Source organism: Mucor velutinosus (assembly GCF_035048745.1).
Source record: "Mucor velutinosus strain NIH1002 chromosome Unknown tig00001563, whole genome shotgun sequence".
Lineage (NCBI taxonomy): Eukaryota > Fungi > Mucoromycota > Mucoromycetes > Mucorales > Mucoraceae > Mucor > Mucor velutinosus.
The window spans coordinates 4,423,628-4,444,842 of NW_027041904.1; the positions used below are offsets into that span (position 1 = coordinate 4,423,628).

At 40.3% G+C, this 21,215-nt stretch overlaps 7 protein-coding genes and 1 non-coding gene across 8 annotated transcripts; 3 read left to right on the forward strand and 5 right to left on the reverse strand.

Annotated features, from left to right (window-relative positions):
* Positions 1 to 1,092: 1,092 nt before the first annotated feature.
* Positions 1,093 to 2,770, reverse strand: HMG1_3 (3-hydroxy-3-methylglutaryl-coenzyme A (HMG-CoA) reductase isozyme; the record flags this gene model as incomplete). Its single annotated transcript, XM_064829305.1, has 5 exons — positions 1,093 to 1,384; positions 1,454 to 1,691; positions 1,754 to 1,867; positions 1,925 to 2,086; positions 2,155 to 2,770. 5 exons carry the CDS (start codon positions 2,768 to 2,770, stop codon positions 1,093 to 1,095), a joined length of 1,422 nt encoding a protein of 473 aa, XP_064686507.1.
* Positions 2,771 to 3,061: 291 nt separating this feature from the next.
* On the forward strand, positions 3,062 to 6,135 carry ATC70_010085 (uncharacterized protein; the record flags this gene model as incomplete). Its single annotated transcript, XM_064829306.1, has 5 exons — positions 3,062 to 3,092; positions 3,176 to 3,378; positions 3,450 to 4,051; positions 4,113 to 5,605; positions 5,669 to 6,135. The coding sequence occupies 5 exons, from the start codon at positions 3,062 to 3,064 to the stop codon at positions 6,133 to 6,135; spliced, it is 2,796 nt and encodes a 931-aa protein (XP_064686508.1).
* Positions 6,136 to 6,221: 86 nt separating this feature from the next.
* Positions 6,222 to 7,545, reverse strand: ATC70_010086 (uncharacterized protein; the record flags this gene model as incomplete). The annotated part of the gene is made up of 4 exons (XM_064829307.1): positions 6,222 to 6,680; positions 6,740 to 7,203; positions 7,261 to 7,369; positions 7,426 to 7,545. The coding sequence occupies 4 exons, from the start codon at positions 7,543 to 7,545 to the stop codon at positions 6,222 to 6,224; spliced, it is 1,152 nt and encodes a 383-aa protein (XP_064686509.1).
* Positions 7,546 to 9,188: 1,643 nt separating this feature from the next.
* RFC2 (Subunit of heteropentameric Replication factor C (RF-C)) lies at positions 9,189 to 10,977 on the forward strand (the record flags this gene model as incomplete). The annotated part of the gene is made up of 4 exons (XM_064829308.1): positions 9,189 to 9,216; positions 9,296 to 9,312; positions 9,600 to 9,739; positions 9,807 to 10,977. The coding sequence occupies 4 exons, from the start codon at positions 9,189 to 9,191 to the stop codon at positions 10,975 to 10,977; spliced, it is 1,356 nt and encodes a 451-aa protein (XP_064686510.1).
* A 1,537-nt stretch (positions 10,978 to 12,514) lies between these two features.
* Positions 12,515 to 13,300, reverse strand: MND1 (Meiotic nuclear division protein 1; the record flags this gene model as incomplete). The annotated part of the gene is made up of 2 exons (XM_064829309.1): positions 12,515 to 13,069; positions 13,148 to 13,300. 2 exons carry the CDS (start codon positions 13,298 to 13,300, stop codon positions 12,515 to 12,517), a joined length of 708 nt encoding a protein of 235 aa, XP_064686511.1.
* A 1,780-nt stretch (positions 13,301 to 15,080) lies between these two features.
* Positions 15,081 to 15,163, reverse strand: ATC70_010089. The gene has a single exon. It is a non-coding gene; the product is annotated as a tRNA-Leu (tRNA).
* A 2,979-nt stretch (positions 15,164 to 18,142) lies between these two features.
* Positions 18,143 to 20,013, forward strand: ATC70_010090 (uncharacterized protein; the record flags this gene model as incomplete). Its single annotated transcript, XM_064829310.1, has 6 exons — positions 18,143 to 18,442; positions 18,503 to 18,655; positions 18,708 to 18,956; positions 19,015 to 19,542; positions 19,607 to 19,868; positions 19,934 to 20,013. 6 exons carry the CDS (start codon positions 18,143 to 18,145, stop codon positions 20,011 to 20,013), a joined length of 1,572 nt encoding a protein of 523 aa, XP_064686512.1.
* A 57-nt stretch (positions 20,014 to 20,070) lies between these two features.
* On the reverse strand, positions 20,071 to 21,075 carry ATC70_010091 (uncharacterized protein; the record flags this gene model as incomplete). The annotated part of the gene is made up of 1 exon (XM_064829311.1): positions 20,071 to 21,075. One exon carries the CDS (start codon positions 21,073 to 21,075, stop codon positions 20,071 to 20,073), a length of 1,005 nt encoding a protein of 334 aa, XP_064686513.1.
* Between the last annotated feature and the right edge of the window lie 140 nt (positions 21,076 to 21,215).

The following is a 21,215-nucleotide window of genomic DNA, read 5'->3' on the forward strand; positions in this document are numbered from 1 at the left end:
TCGTTCCTGTGAATGAATTCATTGGAAATGGCGAAAGAGTTAGTACAGCAGGGCAACCGCACTTTAATAACTTGTAAGAAGCAGAAACCACTCGTCAATCTGCAGCGCAATATGTTCCAAATCTGTAAAGTTTGGAGCTTAAAACCTGCCATCATGAAAAGTGAATCAAATAAGGCCTGTTTGTTTCCTGGCAAAATCAAGCATTGCTAGAACTCAATATGGCACCCTTGGGAGAAAGTTGATATCATATATCAGACATAAAAGTGCAAAATATACGTCAATTAAAATATTCTAAATATGCTTTATTACCTTTTGGTTCGCGATTCCCTTCTCTCCACCTTCCAATGTCATGAATTAGTTCAGAATGAGCATTGCATTGAATCTGCCAGTTGTTGTTGCCTAAATTTTCAAACACCGCTAATGTTTCTGCTCTGATGATTTGACGATATTGGGCACTTTTTGGACCCGATTCGACTATATAAATTGTAATAATCACCTTATACTTTCTAATGCATTTCTAAAGTACTTTTTAAGGCGCATCTAATGGTACTAATTAAAACACATCTTTTGAATAAACTTACCGAGCAACAATGAAAAATATTAAGTGAGGTTTTGGCCAAAATATCGAGATTTTACATACCAATGTCTCGCAAACGAGGTTTCAGGGGCTGCTTTGAATTGAGAGAAAGATTTTAATTCAATATATGCTATAGTAGAAGTCTTCATTTTTCGGATCAAAAGCGCGATCGTTTGATTTTGGGTGAAAGCCATGAGGTACCCCACATGGGTTTTTGGTCGATATTTGACGATGTTTTTTTGGTCCTCAAAAAATTGAGCAAAGGTGTCAGGAAGTTAGTGCTGGATGAAACGGCTTTATACACGAGAAATTACGGCTCAAATAAACCCAGTCCTTGCTGTATTTGGCACAGTCTTTGATTAGAAAAGGGTAATATCAGCATAATGTTTGCCCGTATATGAATTATTTTAGAAAAAGCTATGCACAGAAAGCGATACTCACACAAAAATTAATAAAAGGATCAAATACAAACGCAACTAAAGTTTATTGAACCCCACACAAAACAGCCAATTCTATTATAGTACATGATTCCAGGCTTTCTGAATGGATTTCTCGCGTTCAAACTGACTCGCCACTTTGTCATAAATGTCTTTACCATAGTGTTGCTCTAAATCAACGTTCTCTGGTAGAGCGTCATGCTCATTGGCTTCCTGTCTTGTCAAACACACCGTATTGAAATAACTCAGAGGCTTCGATTTGTCCCAGCGTGTCAATGCCAACTTATCGTTGGGGCCAGAAACTACGGATTTTCCATGCCACATTTCTTCAAAAATGTATGCAACATCTTGCACATCCAAGGCACAAACTCTATTTGAATGTTTCGATAGTGTTAGTACATGGAATCCAATCATTGATATCACCATCAAAAAAACTTACTTTTCTTTGAATGTCTTGACTTCTCTGTTCAATAACTCCTTGTGCACTCTTCCATATAAACCATCTCTCAATTTGACAGAAAGTGGATCAAAGTCGGGGTAGTCTGCTAGTTTCAAAATGATATATGTTGCGATAGCCATACCAAACATGCTGGGGATTGTACCAAGCACAGGTAAGATACGAGCTCTGAAATCGGGCAGTGCGGAAAACTCATCTCTATCTTCAATCTTTTCCTCCTCTAATAGTTTGGAGAGAGTGAGTCTTTCTAGCATGAGGTTAACTGATTCTTTAAAAACTTGCCTAATGGTAATAATTTGACATGATGTGGTTTTTCGGTGGAATAAGCGACAGGAACACCATTGAGAATACCTAATTTCTTGAGCCTTTGTCTGACCGAACGAGCCAAAGGATCCTCTATTAACGGTGGAATGTTAGACAGCAACTACATGCTACTGCGTTAACAGATCATACCAAATGTCTCGCTAATGTCTGCGATTTGAATACGAGAAGGATCAGCTTTTGCACCAGCACCCATAGAACTGATCACAGGCAGCTTTTTGTCATGGCAATACTTGATCAAATCAATCTTGGTGTTGATGTTGTCAATGGCGTCAATGACATAGTCCGGATTGCCTAATCAAATATTAGCGTCAATCTCATGATTCGCTTGTCCCCCCCCCCCCCATAAGCAATTGCCCTACCACTCAATAAATCATCCACGTTATCCGCATTTAGCAAATCAATGCAATCTTCCACTTGGACAAAAGGTGCAATCTGCTTGAAATGTGTCTTGATACATCTTACTTTAGGGGTGCCAACATCTTCCAAGGTAGCTACAGCGTGTCGATTCAAACTGCTCAATGTCACTTGATCGAAATCGATGATACGAATACGCTTGACACCAGAACGCATCAGCATAAGAGCTGCCCAAGAGCCTACACCACCAGCGCCCACCACAATGACGAAGGCATCCCTCACTTTATCGGCACCCTTTTGACCCAAGAAGGCTGTGTTCTTACTCAATTGCTCTTCAATCAATCGATCATCAAAGATAGTTGGAGGTGGCAAGATATGAGGCTGCCCCAACTTGTTGACAGTGCCTACAGGTGTCAAGTCAATGGTGCTTCGAAGTTCTGCTTCTTTGAGCTCATCTTTGAGTGTTCTGGCTCTGCTTTTGCGTTGATTTGCTTGAAATGTGAGGATGCTGGATGCTGTCAATGCTGAAGCAGCGACTGCTGTCAATGTCAGCTGGATTGAGGTGGGATGTTGCTCGATAAATTGACTCACAGAGTCAGTAAATCTCTGTATAAACGACATGACAGTTGAGAAATGAGAACAAAAAGAAAAAAATCTCTAATAAACCCAAAGCAAGCATGTCATGACGTTTGAAATATATGGGCAATTTCAACCAATCTGCGTTCTTGACCTCAATGTCTGGTGAGCCAGCTGGGATATTCGACGTGTCCTAATGAGCTTTAAAAGCGAGCTGTTGGTTTTGTGTGTTGGTTTTGCTTTATCACGTATTTCTCTCTCTCTCTTCTTCTTTTTCGTACACACACACACACACACTGAACCTATCGACTCGTTCCTTCTTTGATACAGCTAGAAATGAGTTACGCTAAAAGAGACGAAGATTCAGGTAACTCTCACAAGAGATTTTTTGCAACACTCAACAAAACACCTGAAATACTCATCTCGCTTTGTCTCGTATTTTCATTTTAGGAGACGTTAATGTCTTTTCTCAAATTAACAAGTCTACAGTACTCCAGGAAGCCCGTGCTTTCAACGATTCACCCATCAATGTTAGAAAGTGTCGATTACTGTTGACCAAGATCGTCTATCTACTTTCTTTGGGCGAGCCATTCAACGTACAAGAAGCAACCGACCTCTTCTTTAATGTCATCAAGCTCTTTCAATCCAAAGACGTAAGCAACTAACACCAAACACGCAACGATGCTAGCACACAGGCACACTAAACACACATGCTTCATCATAGACTTCCCTCAGACAAATGATGTATTTAGTGATCAAAGAGCTATCAGGAATTGCTCAGGATGTGATTATGGTCACTCAATCTTTAATTAAGGATATTCAGTCCAAGCAGGAAACCATCTACCGTGCTAATGCTATCCGTGCCTTGTGTCTCATCACGGATCCCTCCATGATTCAAGGTATCGAACGTATCATCAAGGCTTCCATCGTCGACAAAAACCCCTCTGTCTCTGGCGCTGCTCTTGTGTCATCTTACCACTTGTTTGGTGCTTCCAAGGAGATTGTCCGTCGCTGGGCAACTGAAGTGCAAGAAGCTGCTTATGCTAAACAATCCAGTGGATTCGCTTCTGCTGCTTCCAGTTATATCACTAGTTTTGGTGGCTCTTCTCAACAAAATCAAGCTGTCATCTCCACCAGCGGCATTGCTCAATATCATGCTATTGGTCTGTTGTACCTCATTCGCCAGCAAGACCGCATGGCTATTGCCAAGTTGGTTCAAACTTTCTCTGGTAGTGGTCGTGGTGGTAACAGTGGCACCCTCAAGAACCCTGCTGCTGTGTGTATCTTGATCAGATATGCTTGTAAGGTCATGGAAGATGAGCCTGGGTAAGACACTGGACAAGAGGGATTACAGTGTGTGGATGATATTGATAGCCTTTAACATTAGATCCACCAAACGCATTTACGAGCTTTTGGAGGGCTATTTGAGACACAAGAGTGACATGGTCAATTTGGAGGCTGCTCGTGCAATTTGTGAAATGAAGGACGCATCAGCCAAGGAACTCTATCCCGCTATCTCTGTTTTGCAGCTTTTCTTGTCTTCTCCCAAGCCTACATTGCGTTTTGCTGCCATCCGTATCTTGAATGCTCTCGCTTTATCCAAACCTTCTGCTGTCTCTCCCTGCAACTTGGATATCGAAAACTTGGTGTCTGATCAAAACCGCAGCATCGCTACTTTTGCTATTACAACACTCCTCAAAACGGGTAATGAGGCCTCTGTGGATCGTTTAATGAAGCAAATCTCTAGCTTCATGGGTGAGATTTCCGATGAATTCAAGGTCATTGTGGTAGAAGCCATTCGCTCTCTCTGTATGAAGTTCCCCAACAAGCAAGCTGTGATGCTCAACTTTTTGAGTGGCGTCTTGCGTGATGAGGGTGGCTATGAGTTCAAGAAGGCTGTTGTAGAGGCCATTTTCGACATGGTGCGTCATATTCCTGAATCAAAGGATGCAGCTCTGTCTTACTTGTGCGAGTTTATCGAGGATTGCGAGTTCACCAAACTGTCTGTCCGAGTTCTTCACATGCTCGGCACTGAGGGGCCCAAGACGCCCACACCTACAAAGTACATTCGTTACATTTACAACAGAGTCATTCTTGAAAACTCGATCATTCGTGGTGCTGCTGTCAGTGCTCTTGCTAAATTCGGTACCAACTGTCCTGATGCTAGTGTCAAGCAAAGCGTCAAGGTCTTGTTGGCTCGTTGTCAGGACGACGTGGATGATGAAGTGCGCGATCGTGCTACTTTGGCTCTGGAGATGATGAAGAATGATCAATTAGCCAAGCTCTACAGCGTTGATGACTCCACCTTTGCTCTTCCCATCTTGGAGCGTGAATTGGTCGAATACGTCAATCTTGGAAACAGCAACACAAAGGCATTCAACTTGTCAAGCGTCCCTGTCATCAGCAAATCGCAAGAAGAAGAAGAGCGTCGTCGCAACAGACCTCAAGATTTGACCACTGTCGCTGCCGCTTCTCCTCATCCCTCCTCCACACCTGCTACACCTCAAGCAGATCACAAGTCAAACAGCCAATTGGATCAACAAGCTGCTTATGCTGATGCCCTGGCTACTATTCCTGAAATTGCTGCCTTTGGTGCCTTGTTCAAGAGTTCAGCAAAGATCGAGGTCACTGAGAGCGAGACAGAATACGCTGTACACTGCATCAAGCACACTTTTGCCAAGCACATTGTGTTCCAATTCAACTGTGTCAATACTTTGAACGATCAACTTTTGGAGGACGTTGAGATGATTATGCAAATTGACGACGAGGAGGCTGGTTTAGTGCGTGTATTGGAGATTCCTGCTCCCAAGCTGGAATATGACATTCCCGGCCAAATCTATGTTGCCTATGAAAGAGAAGATGTAGATGATTTCCCTGTTGGTAAGCTTTGAAAATCAATGCACCATCTCATCACACACACACATACTAATCTGCTAACAATAGCCTCCTTTACCAACACACTGAAATTCGTTATCAAGGATTGCGATCCCACTACTGGTGAACCTGATGAAGAAGGTTATGAGGACGAATACCAAGTGGAAGAGATTGAGTTATTGACCAGCGACTATATTCGTCCTACCTATGTCTCCAATTTCGAGGAAGAATTCCAAACTTTTGCTGAGGGAGAGGCCATCGAAACATTGGCATTAGATCGTGAAAAGGCACCCAGTCTTCAAGCAGCCTGCACTGCTATCATAGACTTATTGGGCATGCAGCCCCTGGATGATACCTCTTTGCCACGCAACCCCAACGTTCATACATTGATCATGGCAGGTACATTTTTGACAGGCGAGAAGGTATTAGCAAGATGCCGCATGACATTCAACTCTTCTTCTGGCGTTGCTTTTGAAATGTCTGTGAGAAGTGAAGATGCCACTATTTCTCAAATTGTTCTCTCTGCCATTGCTTAATTTTCCTCCTTTATTTCCTCTTACTACACACCACAACACGTTTTTATCGCTATAAAATTACACATTTATTCATTATATTTTGTTTTCTACATGACATCGGCATAGAGTTTTGTTAAGTCCTCGGCTCCATTGTTGACCTTGATCCAGGTAACTGGACACCGGCCATGCTCTTCCACATAATGATAAGCACAAGTGTAGCAGAATACGTAGCCTGAAGGCAATGCTGTAGGGTTGTTGATGGGGCTAGAGAGACACAGTGGACATTTGTTGGCTGTGCTGGGTAATGGCGTGCCGCGGGGATCAGGCTTGATCTTTTCAGGTGGTGGCACTGCATTCTCGCCATCTTCGTTGTGTGTGTTTCCTCCTCTAGAGAATTCAGAGGAATACCACCATTCCAAGAATTTGAAAAAGAAGATGGACATGGGCAGCAGTACCTTGAGGAATTCAATGACTTTGCTAAATACTGTCGACACTGCACCAAAAGGATTTTTGAGCAGTGAGAAGGGTTGTTGTGTTGATCCAGCTGCTTTGTCGTAATAAGCACGCTACCAGTAGATTGTCAGCTTTCGGTATACCAAGCATACACACACACACACACACTTACATAGTCGTTCATGCTCATACGCTTCACTTCGAGACCCAATAAATGCAACCAAGGTGTATAATATCTCGTTTTGCCAAACAGGTAAGCAACATTGTAGGCCAAATTCGATCCATAGTATAGGAAATTGATAATGGGATACACCTTCTTGAACAAACGCATCAATCGAATCACTAATTTACGCTTTTTCGACGTCTCTGGATTAGCCAATTCCTCATTCTCCATCTCCAGCTGCTCATTGTCCCCTAAAATAGATGAAGCTGATCCGCCTGACACTTTTTGATACAGTAGATCCAACCGACACTTGACGTAGGGCAATCCCACCAAGACCAGCAAGGATTTTGAGATCTCTCTCGATGTCAAGGCAGGAGAAGACTGTGAATTGATGGGTGATGTGAATTTGATGCTTTCCAAATGAGCTGTTGACACTCGTTTCAAACCGTAGAAATTCTCTGCAAATGATCCACCTGTTGACAGCGGTATTTAGTATTAGTCATGGCCAATTCCACATATACAAATTGTACCCCATTCTTTAAGATAATGCCTCTCTACAAGTAGCATGAGAGCAGCATAGAACTCTTCGTGGTTATTGACCACCCGTAATAACAAGCGAGGGTATCGTTGCGCATATATCTATACGTGATAAGTGAGTGAGTCGACTCGCATGACATAAAATATAAAGTACATACAGCCAACACGTATTGCACAGCAGGTTGCAATAACTCTTTCAGTTTCTCTTGAGCCACTAGTTCGAACAAAGAGGGACGATAAGCGTCCTCTTGTGAACCTAATGCGCTCATAAACTCCATGATGAATGATGCTCAAGTATAAAACCTAGGTGAGAAAAGAGAAAAAGTAGGTGTGGGGAAATATACTCTCGCAAGCCGTTGGTTTAATTCGTGCTGTGTAGCCTTTAAGTGAGCATTGACATTGACTACAACTGATTGGCTGCTTAGAGAAAGACGCACTTTTGTGAATGATCAATTGCTAGTAGCTGCAAAATGAATAAATCCCACTGATTATGGCCTTTTCATGTGGTGCCTTGTATGGCAATGATGTGTTTTGTATGCGTGGCTTCCTGAATTCAGGCATTGGAGGCACTGGAATAACGCAGATAGCTTATTTTTGATGAAGCTGCTCTCCGACAGAACTCGCCGGTCAGCAATTACATTGCAATGCCATACGAGCACTCTATTCTAGCTCTGCTCATATACTCTTGAAGGGCATTCACTACTTGAAACGTGGTTTGAGACATCAAGCATGTCAAGCATGTCAAAATACACAGCATCGCATCACACCCGAGATTCAAAACTCAATCAGCCAAAATCAAATGCCACTGTACTACTTGATGGATTCAAGCTTCTTCTGCTATGGAATTACATAGTGTTAAGTTATGCGTAGTAAGCCAGCGCAAGCAATGTCTACTTGAATAGCTTCCACATGACAGTATGCTGATAAGAGAATACATATTCGGAAACGGGTAGATCTCCTGTATCTCGCCTAAATACGGCATAGTTATTTATAATGTTCGAGGTGTTGTACAATCATACAGTGTTAGCGTTGCAAAATGTAGAATGTGCTTTACTATAAAAACACATGGACCTATCAAAGAAAGAAGATGTCTTTTCGCTATTTTTGTTGGATTTCATGCTTACTGTGTACATGTGTTGTGGATAAATAAAAGAATCCTGTTTATGATAGATATATCAAGTGCTGTTGCAATGTGTATGCTACTTTATGACAGTAAAATTTTCAATCACATACTTGTTTGGGTCGTACTGCATTGGACTTGTATACGAAAAGCTTCTTGAATCTATATAGATTAGACACTGTCATCAGACATCCTGTTTCTGATCCATACATTTCTTTTCACTGGATGCTAATGTTCAGTACCGCTCTCTCTCTCTTGATCACCTCGCAAGAGAATGCATGGAAATCAACCAAGAAGACACGTAGTAGAATAGGGGTCATTTCCAGCCAACATCCAATATAATGGATTCAAAACCAGAATAAATGAAAAATGCCCATTTGCAGGTTGCCCTATTTCCCTGATGTTCTTTGTCTACATTGCTCAAGGGCTTGTGGTCTTTGTACTATTATGAACATGATGCTTGTTAAATTCAGACATATAATGAGATATCACCTTCTTTTTTTTACATGTTTTCAACCATCGAGTAAATGGTTGATTCCCAAAAATAGACTGGAAATCGTTTTTTTGTATCTCCATTTCACCTGTTTTGTCCAATCAAAGCTACCCTGAAAGATGCATCGGTACCTTTTATACTTGTTATGAGATGATTTATAATTTTCTTTCTCCTCTTTTTTTTTTTTTTTTCTTTTATCTTTCTTCTTTTCTATTCTTTGTTTTTTTTTAACACTTTTTGGTATGTAGCATGTAGCATTTTTACGTGTAAACCTCTTGCTAACAGGACATCTTGTTAGGTATTTTACTATGAGAGAAATTATTCACGTTCAAGCTGGTACGTAGTTGCTTGTTCACATCTCTTCGATCGTGATGGCTCATCATTGAATTTCAATTTTTTTAATCAAACTATACAGGTCAATGTGGTAATCAAGTAAGTAATGTCTTCCGAGCGTCATCTCTTGTTTTTGTTCTCGTTCTCGCACTCTGTACGGCCTTCTGTCGCTCTTAATTGTGATGTGAGGGTGTGTGATATGCGTGCTGAAGTGTGTGTATTTGTGTGTACACACATGCCTGCATAGGAGTAGAAAGGAGTAGCAGGCAAAATGCCTCACAGTAGAGTGATAGAAAAAGAGAAAACAGAGCAAGAGGCCCATGCTGCACGTGTACATGTTTATTTATTTATTTACTTTTTTCTTATTTTTCTTCTCTCTACTATAGATTGGTCAAAAGTTTTGGGAAACTATCTCTCAAGAACACGGCATTGACACCAACGGTAACTACGGTGGTGACAACGATCTTCAATTAGAACGTATCAATGTCTTTTACAATGAAGGTTCTCAAGGCAAATATGTCCCAAGGTAAGACAGACTCCTTGAATTGTTCAATGACAAACCCCCCCTCATTTTTTTTTCTGCCCTTACTTAGAGCTGTTCTTGTTGATCTTGAACCTGCAACCATGGATGCCATTCGTGGTAGCCCTTACGGCAAAATTTTCCGCCCTGATAACTTCATCAACGCTCAATCTGGTGCAGGTAACTCCTGGGCAAAGGGTTATTATACTGAAGGTGCAGAGTTAGTCGAATCTATCATGGATGTCATCCGCAAGGAAGCCGAAAATACCGACTGCCTTCAAGGTTTCCAACTCTGTCACTCTCTTGGTGGTGGTACCGGTTCTGGCCTGGGTTCTCTCTTGCTCTCTAAGATTCGTGAGGAATACCCCGATCGTATCTTGAGTACCTACTCTGTTGTACCTTCTCCTAAAGTATCCGACACCGTTGTTGAACCTTATAATGCTGTTTTGTCTGTCCACCAACTCGTTGAAAACTGTGATGCTACTTTCTGTATCGATAACGAAGCTCTTTACGACATTTGCTTCAGAACTCTCAAATTGACTAATCCTGGTTATGGTGATTTGAATCAATTGGTCTCCGCTGTCATGTCTGGTGTCTCTACCAGTTTGCGTTTCCCTGGTCAACTCAACAGTGATTTGCGTAAGCTCTGTGTCAACATGGTTCCTTTCCCTCGTCTTCACTTCTTCATGGTTGGTGTCGCTCCCTTGACCGCTTTCGGTTCTCAACAATACCGCAACTTGAGTGTTCCTGAATTGACTGCTCAAATGTTCGATGCCCGTAACATGATGGCCGCTTCTGATCCTCGTCATGGTCGTTACTTGACTGCTGCTACCATCTTCCGTGGCCGTTTGTCTACCAAGGAAGTCGAGAACCAAATGTTGGCTGTTCAACAAAAGAACTCTTCCTACTTTGTTGAATGGATCCCCAACAGTGTCAAGACCTCTCTCTGTGATATCCCCCCTGTTGGCCTCAAAATGTCTGGTACCTTCATTGGTAACAGCACTGCTATCCAAGATTTGTTCAAGCGTGTCAACGAGCAATTCACTGCCATGTTCAGAAGAAAGGCTTTCTTGCATTGGTACACAGGTGAAGGTATGGATGAGATGGAATTCACTGAAGCCGAGTCCAACATGAACGATCTTGTATCCGAATACCAACAATACCAAGAAGCCACTATCGATGAGGAATATGATGAAGAATACCCCGAGGAGGATGAGGATTTACCTATGGACGATGACCAATAAGTTTATCAAAATCTATCAAGAATAAGTAGTTTATATAAGCCCAATTAATATCCTCTTTATCTCGCTGTTTTCTTTTTCTTTTCTATTCCCTCTTCACTTTTTTTTTTATAAAAAAAAAAATACTATGCCATATTTTTTTGTTGAAAAATATCACAACTCACTCAAGCCCACACACTCATATACATACTCAAACCAGAAAAAAAAATCCCTTCCCCCCAAGTGTAGATCAATCATTACATGCCTAAAAAATATAAAGAAAAAGATTGGGAGTGATAATAAAAAGAAGCCGAGATAAAGATTCGAATACCTCACAATTGCATCTTCAATAAAAATAACAAAACTCAAACATCTCATGTCTTTTGAAAGAATTTCTTTTTGAATTGCATGATAGAATACAACTCTTGCGGTAATACTGTATTAGCTGCAGCATTTCATCTATTCAAATAACAGCATTCAAGATACCCATACAGATTTCCAAAGTTAGTGAGAGCATATATACTTATACTCGTTGCCCTAGCTTTCCAGCTACAGTATCACCTATGCTAGATCTTGTCGTCTTGGTTTCAAGACAATGATGAAAAACTTGACAGCCTGCTTTGAGATCAAACAAGATCAATTTGACATTACATGGTTTTCAACCAATGTTGCTTGGTAAAGCTTCTGTCTAGCTTTAGCATATTTCATAATAACATATAATTTAGAAGCAGTATGCCTGATATTGATAGCTAACAAATAGCGGACAAATGCAACAACGATAGGACCTTATTATGCTTAGCATTCGCAGATAATTTTTTGTATATATAAGCTAGTTCCGATGTACCAATTGTTGTGTATTTGCCCTGAAAGCTGTCAAAATGAACTAAACATAATTTCTCTTTGTGAGCAGTCAAGTGTGCGCTGTTACAGGCGAGTTGGTAGCAACGTGTGTAGTTTTGATAAAAGAAGTTCAAAAGAGGTAGTAAATTAACCAAAGCAGATCTAACTATCAAGTGAGCACCAGGTTTATAGTTGTTCAATTAGAGTAAACAAACAAACAGAAGAAAAAGTAGAAAATAGAAAGTAATGCAGAAATGTATATGAAAGAGTATACAGAGAATCAATTATAATATGGGATAAATTTATAATCCCTAAACACTTTTACAACTCTGATATGAAAACTGAGTTGCCAGGCATTTGTCAGGCATGGATCATATACGATTAATTTTTTTTTTTTTTTTTTGTAGTTAATATTTTATTTTATTCAAATATTATTTTATGAGGGACTCATCGCGGAGTGGTGGACCTCGAGCAACGGAATGAGCATCTAATCTAAATTATGTTGTAGTAGGTAGCAGTCTATCAATTAGACAGACTGTCCTGGAGGAAAAGTGTTCTATGGAGGCGGTGGAGAGTGGTACAGGGTTCTGTGAACCGTGAAGCCAATACAGATTCCACATTTGCCACAAGGTACTAGATATGACGGCGATATACTTGAATCGATCTTTTATAAAGCGAGGAAGATGTAGATACCGCACTGTGCCATATATGATCTCGGAAGTCAAAGGATACTTGGCGTAGTATTGTGAGGCCACACCTTAGGAACCAGTTTGACGGTTTTGAGCATGAGAATATCTTGATAGAGCGAGGCACAAAGAAGCGAGTAGCTTGAATATTCAGAAGCAACACGAAGACGCAGCCGTTGTTGTTGGCTATCAAAGATCAGGAACTTGTTTGCTGGAAACTTGGGATGACGCCGGAGCCAGTGATCATCGCTGAGGCCTATGAGAAGCTTGTGCAAAGGCAATTGCAGGATGGTCTGGACCGGAAGGAAATCCACTTGTTGAAGTTCACTGAAACCAAAATAGTCATACATGACGAAGATAAAATGCCAAATAGAAAGATCCTTGTGTATCAGGGAGGACTTGCGGTATTCAGCATCTACGATGACCAAGCAAGGAAACTCTGATGACGCCGGTAGCAGTGATACGTGATAGAGCATGAAGGGACGCAGGAAAGTCGGATATTTCTGCGGTTCAACGAGGTAATTGAGCCAGCGTTTTTGGAGGATCAATTGTTGAAGAGAAGGGTTGAGAACAGCAAGACCACCTCTGGACTTGGGTAGGAATATGAGTTCTTTGCGTAGTAATGGCCGCTTCTTCTTTCAGACAAATTGATAAACACAGGACTTTACGTTCTCTACAAACCGTTTGGTAGGTTTCAGCATGCGCAAACTGTACCATACCTTGGACAAAATGAGGCTGTTGACGATGGTGACTCTACCCAGGAGAGACAGTTGTCGTTGTCCGTAGATCTGACATTGAGTTCTGACTGAGTTGAGTAACATCTCTTCTGTTTGAGCACGTTGAGCATGGTTCTAAGCAAAATACAAACCAAGATATTGAAAAGCCGTGATGGAGCCTTGGTGGTGGTATGTGTGAACGTTCATGTCTTCAAAGGCTCGCACCCACGCCGATCATATACGATTAACCAACCCCACCAGCCAAAATTAAGTCAAATCCAGAGTCATAGTCTGTTTCTAGATTGGCCAAATCCTAATGGTTTTCGACTCGATTGAACTATTCTTGCAGATTCAACTAAGTAAAATATGATGATCATCCTAAGCTTCTTTAAGCTTTACAGGAGTGCTTTTCAAGGCGTATCCAATGGTAACAAATAAGATAGATGTTTTGAATAAACTTATTGAGTAATTTACAAAAATATGAAAAGATGGTTTTGGCCAAAAAGTCTAAATTTTACATAACAAAGTCCCACAAAGATGATTTCAGCGGTTACGTTAGACTGATAAAAACATTTTGATTCAATATATACCTTAGTAAAAGTCTTCATTATCAAGGTCAAAAACGCGATCGTCTGATTTTCGATGAAAAGCATGAGGTACCCCTCATGCTTTTTGGTCGAATTTTGTCCATGTTTTTTTGGTCCTCAAAAAGTTGAGCAAAGGTGTCAGAAAGTTAGTACTAGATGAGAGCAATTGTTTGGTGCTGTTCTGGCAGTCCAAAATGGCGTTTAGCGCGATAAAACACAGCTCAAATGCACCAAATTTTTGCTGTATTAGGCATACTCTTGACTAGAAAAGGGCAATACCAGTATTCTGCTTGCACGTGAATGAATATCTACATGTATATGGATATGGAACATCCTATAAGAGTCAGATCCACAGATAATATGAAGGGTTTTAATGTGTGAATGGAGAGTCAAAATAAAAGTAGCGGTATATCCATAAGATGTGCAAAGGTAATCAGCAGCGCGAGCTGCCACTGCGCAGGTTGGTTCTCACCAAAACGAAGCGAAGGTAGAGAGCCATCCGAAGCATAAACACTCGCATATATAAAGAATTCAAGTGATCTTACAAATGAAAAGAAGTAAATATAACAGCTTTTATACTATTTTGCTATTCTGTAAGTCTGTGATAATGTCCTGGTTAACAAGAATTGAAATGAGATTTGATAATGTTTCTGTACTAATATCCTTTGGGGGATAGCTCACATAATTTACCAGGATTAATGTATATAGTTTCATATCGCTCGGTTATGTAATTGCACTTGATGGATTTAAGATATAGAGTTTGATAATATGGCTCTCCTTTTTGGATACGGAAGGCATTTCAGAGCTGATATGGTCTATTAATTTATACCGGCTTGATATGCGGCATCGAGTCAAATTGAGTTGTGAATGTAGCGGCACCTAGTGTGGTGTATTTTGTCTAATGATGAAGAGCAAAATGGATGATTGTATGTAGTGACAAGAAAGCGGATATTACGATTCGTAACAGCGCATTAGACTTTAATTCATCAGAAAGCACAATGGTTTTCTAAGAAAGCTTCATCAAAATCGCCATTGGTCGTAGGGAAACAAGCTCATTTGTCAAAGCTTCGAACACAGTTCTATGTAAAATAGTTATCTGATTTCAACATTTCATTGCAAGTGTCGTGATAATAATATAAGGTATATAACAAATCAGCTATAAGTTAAAAGGCAACGTTTATTGACTTTGGCAGTTAGCTATAATATTTACACTATTTGACTGCAACAAAAGAGGTAAATAGCTACGACGAGCAAAAAGCATCTTGCTTACCTAAGCAGCTCCGGAGCAAAAAGAAAAGTGAAAAGAGTGGGATTTGAACCCACGCCTCCGAAGAGATCACGACCTTAACGTGACGCCTTAGACCAACTCGGCCATCTTTCCTGTTATGATTTACTAAACGTTATTAAAACTTTATATTTAATACATTTTGAAAAAATTTACTGCAACTGTTCGAATTTTCCCCTTATATTACCCTAGGGTAATGTATGAATATTCTTTTTGCAGGTAGATGATAAGTTTTTGAGGAGCTTTGTAGATTGAGAAACAGATACATTTGAGAATTTTAAATATGAGCTATGTTTTAAATGATACATAGATACTATTGAATACATTATCAATCGGTTTGAAGCAGCAGAAGATAGCCGAATAATTTCACATATGTATTGTCCTGTTGGATAAAATGAACACTCCGTCTTTTGGTCAATATCAGAGATAAAACGTACACTTTGCCCTATTTTTATTATCTTACGATTACCATCTAAAAAGTTTCATTGCCGCACTGTTGCTACAACAGCAGCTGCAGTGAAATCGGGTTTAAAATAGATTTCACAAAAAAAAATAAAGCAATAGTAAAATACAATAGAAATCAACTGTATTTTATTTGTGTATAAAATGAACTGAAGATCCTGGAATTGAGTGAAAAAAAGAAGAGTATTTATACATTTGCATCTAGCTTGTAGGATTAGTGATGATAGAGAGCAATAGGTGCTGCTATTGCGATATCTGGCAAATGTTGTTGATGTTTGATTTAAAGTGGTAATCAATGCAAGAGCACTGGCCATAAGGGTCGATTTGAGTAACCTTGATGGGCTTGGGTGAGCTATCGTCATAGCATGATTTAATGTAACCTTGATGGTTTAAAGTGTGATGTTTGTTATTGAGGTATGGAATCCTTTATCTGGAATATTGTGCAACTATGGCAGCAGGGCATAGTTATCATATTTGAATATGCTTGTTATTGATTTGATTCTTTTTGGATAAAGATTCCATCACTTATTACGACCATCGATCATGGGTGTGATTGAATACACTGTGATCAGAAGTGATTCATTCACACAATGTGCGATATAAGCATGCATCTTTACTTTAGTATTTTTAAATGGTTTTTTGATGTACATTTGAGCGCTTTCATTAATAGATCCAAATAGCATGAATTTGAATGAGTGCTATTTGATGAACTTTGGTTTTCAATTAAATTGCGTTTGGGTGGCTATTTCATTACAGTTTAGAAGGCAAGAGCGGGGCCTCAAATTGACCAAAAACTCCGAAGTCGGGGCTTTAATTATATGTGGCTGGAACTTATTCTTTTTTTGAAACAGTGGACAAAATGAAGGATTCTGCTGTAAGATGTAATCTGGTATAATACATTATGGTTCTAAAGTGGTTGGTTTTGTTAGGTTTTAATCAAAGCGCAAACGGTAAGGTTAGTGCAGCCTTAATATTGATCTTGGGTTGCTTATATTCGAAGCAAACTTGGCAGCTACGTTAAGATTACTCTGTTGACCACAACACTGGAACCAGCAGAATGTAAATTTCTCTTTTTTGTTACTGCTAATGTAGTCAATGCCATATGCTGATACCTTCCGTTAAAACCTGAATATTAGTCTTATCTCTCTGGCGAAGTTGACCAAATTCTAGCGCACGCTACACTAGCGCTTCAAATTCTACTGATTGGATTCAACAATTTATGTTTGTTGCTAGGTGGTGGCTCACTCGGACGCTACCAATAATGCTTTATAGCCTTCATCTTGCCATCAAAAAATTATTATTATATTTAGATCTCTCTGTTGTTGGTCGTCCTTATCAACGTGTAAATTTTTTTGATTATTACTTTGGAAGAATCAACTTATAAGGGCAGAATGCATCGTGTCGAGTGAGAGCATTGTTGGCTGTGCTTATGAAAACCGCGACATTGCACTGTAGCCATGCCCTTATATACTTAAAATGTCAGCATGAGATTAATGTAAAACGAATGCTAATTTTGTATTCATTATACCAAGCTGTATTCAGGTCCATTTAAATTATACAAATCTTCCATAAGCATCCTACTTCCAACATTCTAGCATCATCAGTAGAAGATGAAGGGCAAAAAATCACGTAAGCAAAGTAAAATCTCTGCATCACTCTATCGTTCATCAACAAGCCGCAGAGTGAATAATACAGAAACAGAATGGTCTTAGAGTTGACCACATTGACACCATTTATCATCATTGCTGCCAGATGCTATTTTTTGTACTTTACTATCCTTTTAAACACTTAGGAAACAGTGAAGTAAGCCAGCAAGTTTGAGGTTTGTTATTCTCATTTTGGTCAAGTTGTTCTGTTTTGGAAATTCAGTTGACACCCTGAATCTCATGTTAATTGACAAGACGCTTTAACGGCTTAAGATCAACAAACATGCAACCTTTTTCAAAGCTATACAAAGCTGAAGGTATTGTTGTAGTTTGTCTATACAACCGCTCCAATGCGCATTACAGCGATGGCATCAATCGAGATAATAAGTGTTTCAGAAAGAACCAACATTTTAGCGCATCATTCACAAATGACCGTTGGCTATACTATGAGATTTTCAACAGAGACTAAGCACCTCATGATGGCCTGGATCACCCTGTGTATACCGACATGGACATGTTCGCCTGATTTCTCACAGTGTTATCGCCATTGTTGCGCTTCAGTTCATTAGATTTGCTTACACGGATCCAATCTTTCTGAGAAAACTTGATAATGCACATATAGATCAAGACGAAATCATTGGCCCTTGTCTGCCACACAAGGGAAATGTCTACTTTCAACACTCAGTTGCAAGAGTCACACTATAAAATGATAAAAAAGTTTAGCATTACTTGTTGCTTTCTCTTCTTATCCCCTTTCTTCATAGAAATCATCATGGCAAGTCATCTTTTTAGCGCGTTCAACATGCAAAACAAAGTGGTAGTCTAACACAGCTTTTAGGCCAATACAGGATTAAGAATTGCATCCATTGACGAATACAGAAAAACGCTATCACAAACAGACGCCATTTTGGAGCAAAACATCTACACAGATGCTTTATCAGAATACTTGAAGCTTGGAGGAGCTCCCATGGACGCAGTGAATCTCTTATCTGAATCCTACATTGGCATTCCTTCTATGTGCAACGCTACAGCTAAATCAGTCGATTCCATTGGACTTAACAGTGATCACATTTTACGAAAAGCGATTCGACATCAATTGAGAAATCGATTTGATCCACAACGCTGCGATGAGTTCTTTATGCAATTGAACGATCAAATGGCTCCAGAATGGCTCGATGTGATTTTGGAAGATATCGATTGGAGACGAACCTTTTACGAGTTGTTGGAAAAGCATCCCAATTGCGTGTTTCTCAATTTCGCCATCTTGGTAATGTTTGCTGCAGCTTGTGTTTGGGGTAAAGTCTTTTAATTAGAAGTCATTTTATAGCGTATTGCTGAAGCAGGTCATGACAAAGAGATCGCCAAACTGAGAACAGCATCCACCTACGTCAAAGTGTATAATCTGATCCTCAATGATGCGTTATCAGACCTGACGACCAAAGACAATGTTGAATTCGACGATGAGCTACCCAGTCTTGTTGTAGGTTTTGTCTTTTCAAACTGATGTAGACGATTTTAATACTTGCACGTAGAGAGTTTGCTGTGAACGAGAAGACACCTACTTGTACGTCCAAATCTTACTTCGACGTCTAGCCGATGAATATGGCGCCACACCCTTCACTCGCCTTCGAAGAGAACTTGAATTGGCTGCTAAAAAGAAGGGAAACATGGCTATTGTCGATGTCATTCATACACACATTTCAGATGCGCCTGTAGAATTGTCAAAAACCATCAAATCCATCATGAACTCACCCAACATTACACCCGGTGATCTCGTTGCAGTAAGTGTGTGCTGAGCCAGCTTGCGAGTGGCCATTATTAATCCCTCCACCTCGATAGCTAAAAAGATTTTATGCGTCTGAACAACCACCAGCAGCTCGTCATTTATGCGATTACGATTTAATAATCAAGATGCTGGCAGCTTTATATGTACCTCAGCATGGCGCATTACTGAGACAGGATCTAGTGGATGATGTGACCTTCTTGGTTGCTTATGCCACCACTATGAACGACACAAAACCACGATCTGAACAAGAGGGTGATATCCATAAAGTGCAGTTGGTTTTGAGGGATTTGTACACATCATTGGTCAACAAGACAGAAGTAGGAAGCATCACTGGAGCCATGAAGTACATCATTAGCGCTATTCGATTCCCTATTGGCTCCATGGGTGTCTTGATGTGGATAGAGTACATGGCGATGCACACAGCTTATTTCGAGACATACTTTCGTACTAAAGAAACACCTGTTCTATTATTGATATTGGATGAAATTGCCAGCAGACATCAATTACAACAACCCATCGTGTTTAGTTTGATTCAGCGATGCATCAAGCACAAAACAGATGTGTTTGCACCTGAAATCCAGGTAAGTTAGATGAGTGTATACATGAGAAAATGTGTGTGTGCGTGCTCATGTCTGTAATGTTTAGCTTGCATTGCAACGTACTTGGGTGGATCGTATGCTCTACTTGGTTCAATTGAACTATACAATCCCAGTACTGAAATACTTTGGTGGTCCTGGCCGTGAATTGGATGACAGTCTGATTGTCCACTTTGTCAAGAAGCTATTGAGAATGGCACAAGCACCTTACAGTTCCCTGTTCATTCGTCACATGATTGCTATTGTGGAGCCTCTTGTGGAGAATCTGGCATTGATCAAGGATGTTCAGCAGCTGGCCATCCACTTTTTCGGTAAGACTACTGTCTCTTATCTGATCTGATATAGGCATATCCTAACAACGCTTCATTTTGTGTAGAACAAGCATTAGATGGAGAAGAAAATCTGACTGAGGCAGAACAGCATAAAATCAAGCAAATTATCGAGCAATGTAAATAAAATAGTCTGTGATTTGCATGACACATCTCCCTGTCTCTTTTTAATAAATCATGTGTTTCATTCAACTTGTTTACGCATAGCTTTCAAGAAATCTGTTACACTGTCTTCTGTCACTTCAGCAGGTCCTTGTTCAGTGGGTATCTGTTGCTCAGGTTTCAATTGATGGTGCTTCTTGGCTTTCAATGCTGCTTTTCTTGCTCGAATCTTTTCTGCATTCTGTGCCAACATTTGCTTCCGTTTGGATGAAGCACTTGCTTGTGAATTTCGCGCATTCTCTGTTTCTGTTCTCAAGCGATTCAGCTTGTCCAATTGAGCCTGTCTCTCTTGCTCGTCTTTAGAGAATTGATAAAAACCCACACCTTTGGTTCGGATCTCTCGGCCTGCCTCGTAATGGCTCATATCGGATCGATCTGCTGCCTTGTAGCGCTGCTGTGCGATGAGATACGCCTTGTTTTCTTCTTCCTCAGAGTCGTAATCAGAATCGTCCGAGCGATGGTGGTGTTGCTGTTGTTCAGTGGAGGGCAATTCACTGCGACGAATGATACGAGTACGACCAAACTCATCTTCAAACTCTACCCAAGGGTCATTGTCATCTTCCTCGTCATTTCGCTTCCTCTTCTTTCGTGCTGCTGCTGCTGCTGCTGCTGCTGCTGCTTCTTCTTTTTGTCTCTCCAAATCACGCTCTTGAAAGTACTTTTTGTCGAAATCCACCAGCGGCCTCTTTTCCTCGTCTTGCTCCTCGTCATACGCATCAAAGCCTTCTCCTGAACGCATGGCCTCGTACAATCTTGCCTTCTTTTCGAGCTGTTCTCTGCTCCTCTGCAACACATCACCCTGCACGTCCTCCAGCTGTGTCACTTTGTCTCGCTGATTTCGCTCATGGATGCCCTTGTTTTGCCTTGTCCACACAGTCTGCTTCTTTTCGGGTCTTTTGGCAGTGGATTGCTTCCCTAAACTGGCTCTTGATTTTTCAAATTGCTCAACATGTTGTGCTAATTCCGCTTTCAAATCAATTGCAGTTGTAGCGCTTACATTGTTTATGATATTTTTCTCTTTATTCATTGTTTATATGAGAAGGTGATATATAATTAAGAAGAACAGGGAAGCGTTTTGATACAAGGCAGGAAAGAAAGAAATAATAATAATAATAAAAAAAAAAGAGCAAGTGAGTGTATAAATGGAGGGAAAACTTTTTTTTTTTC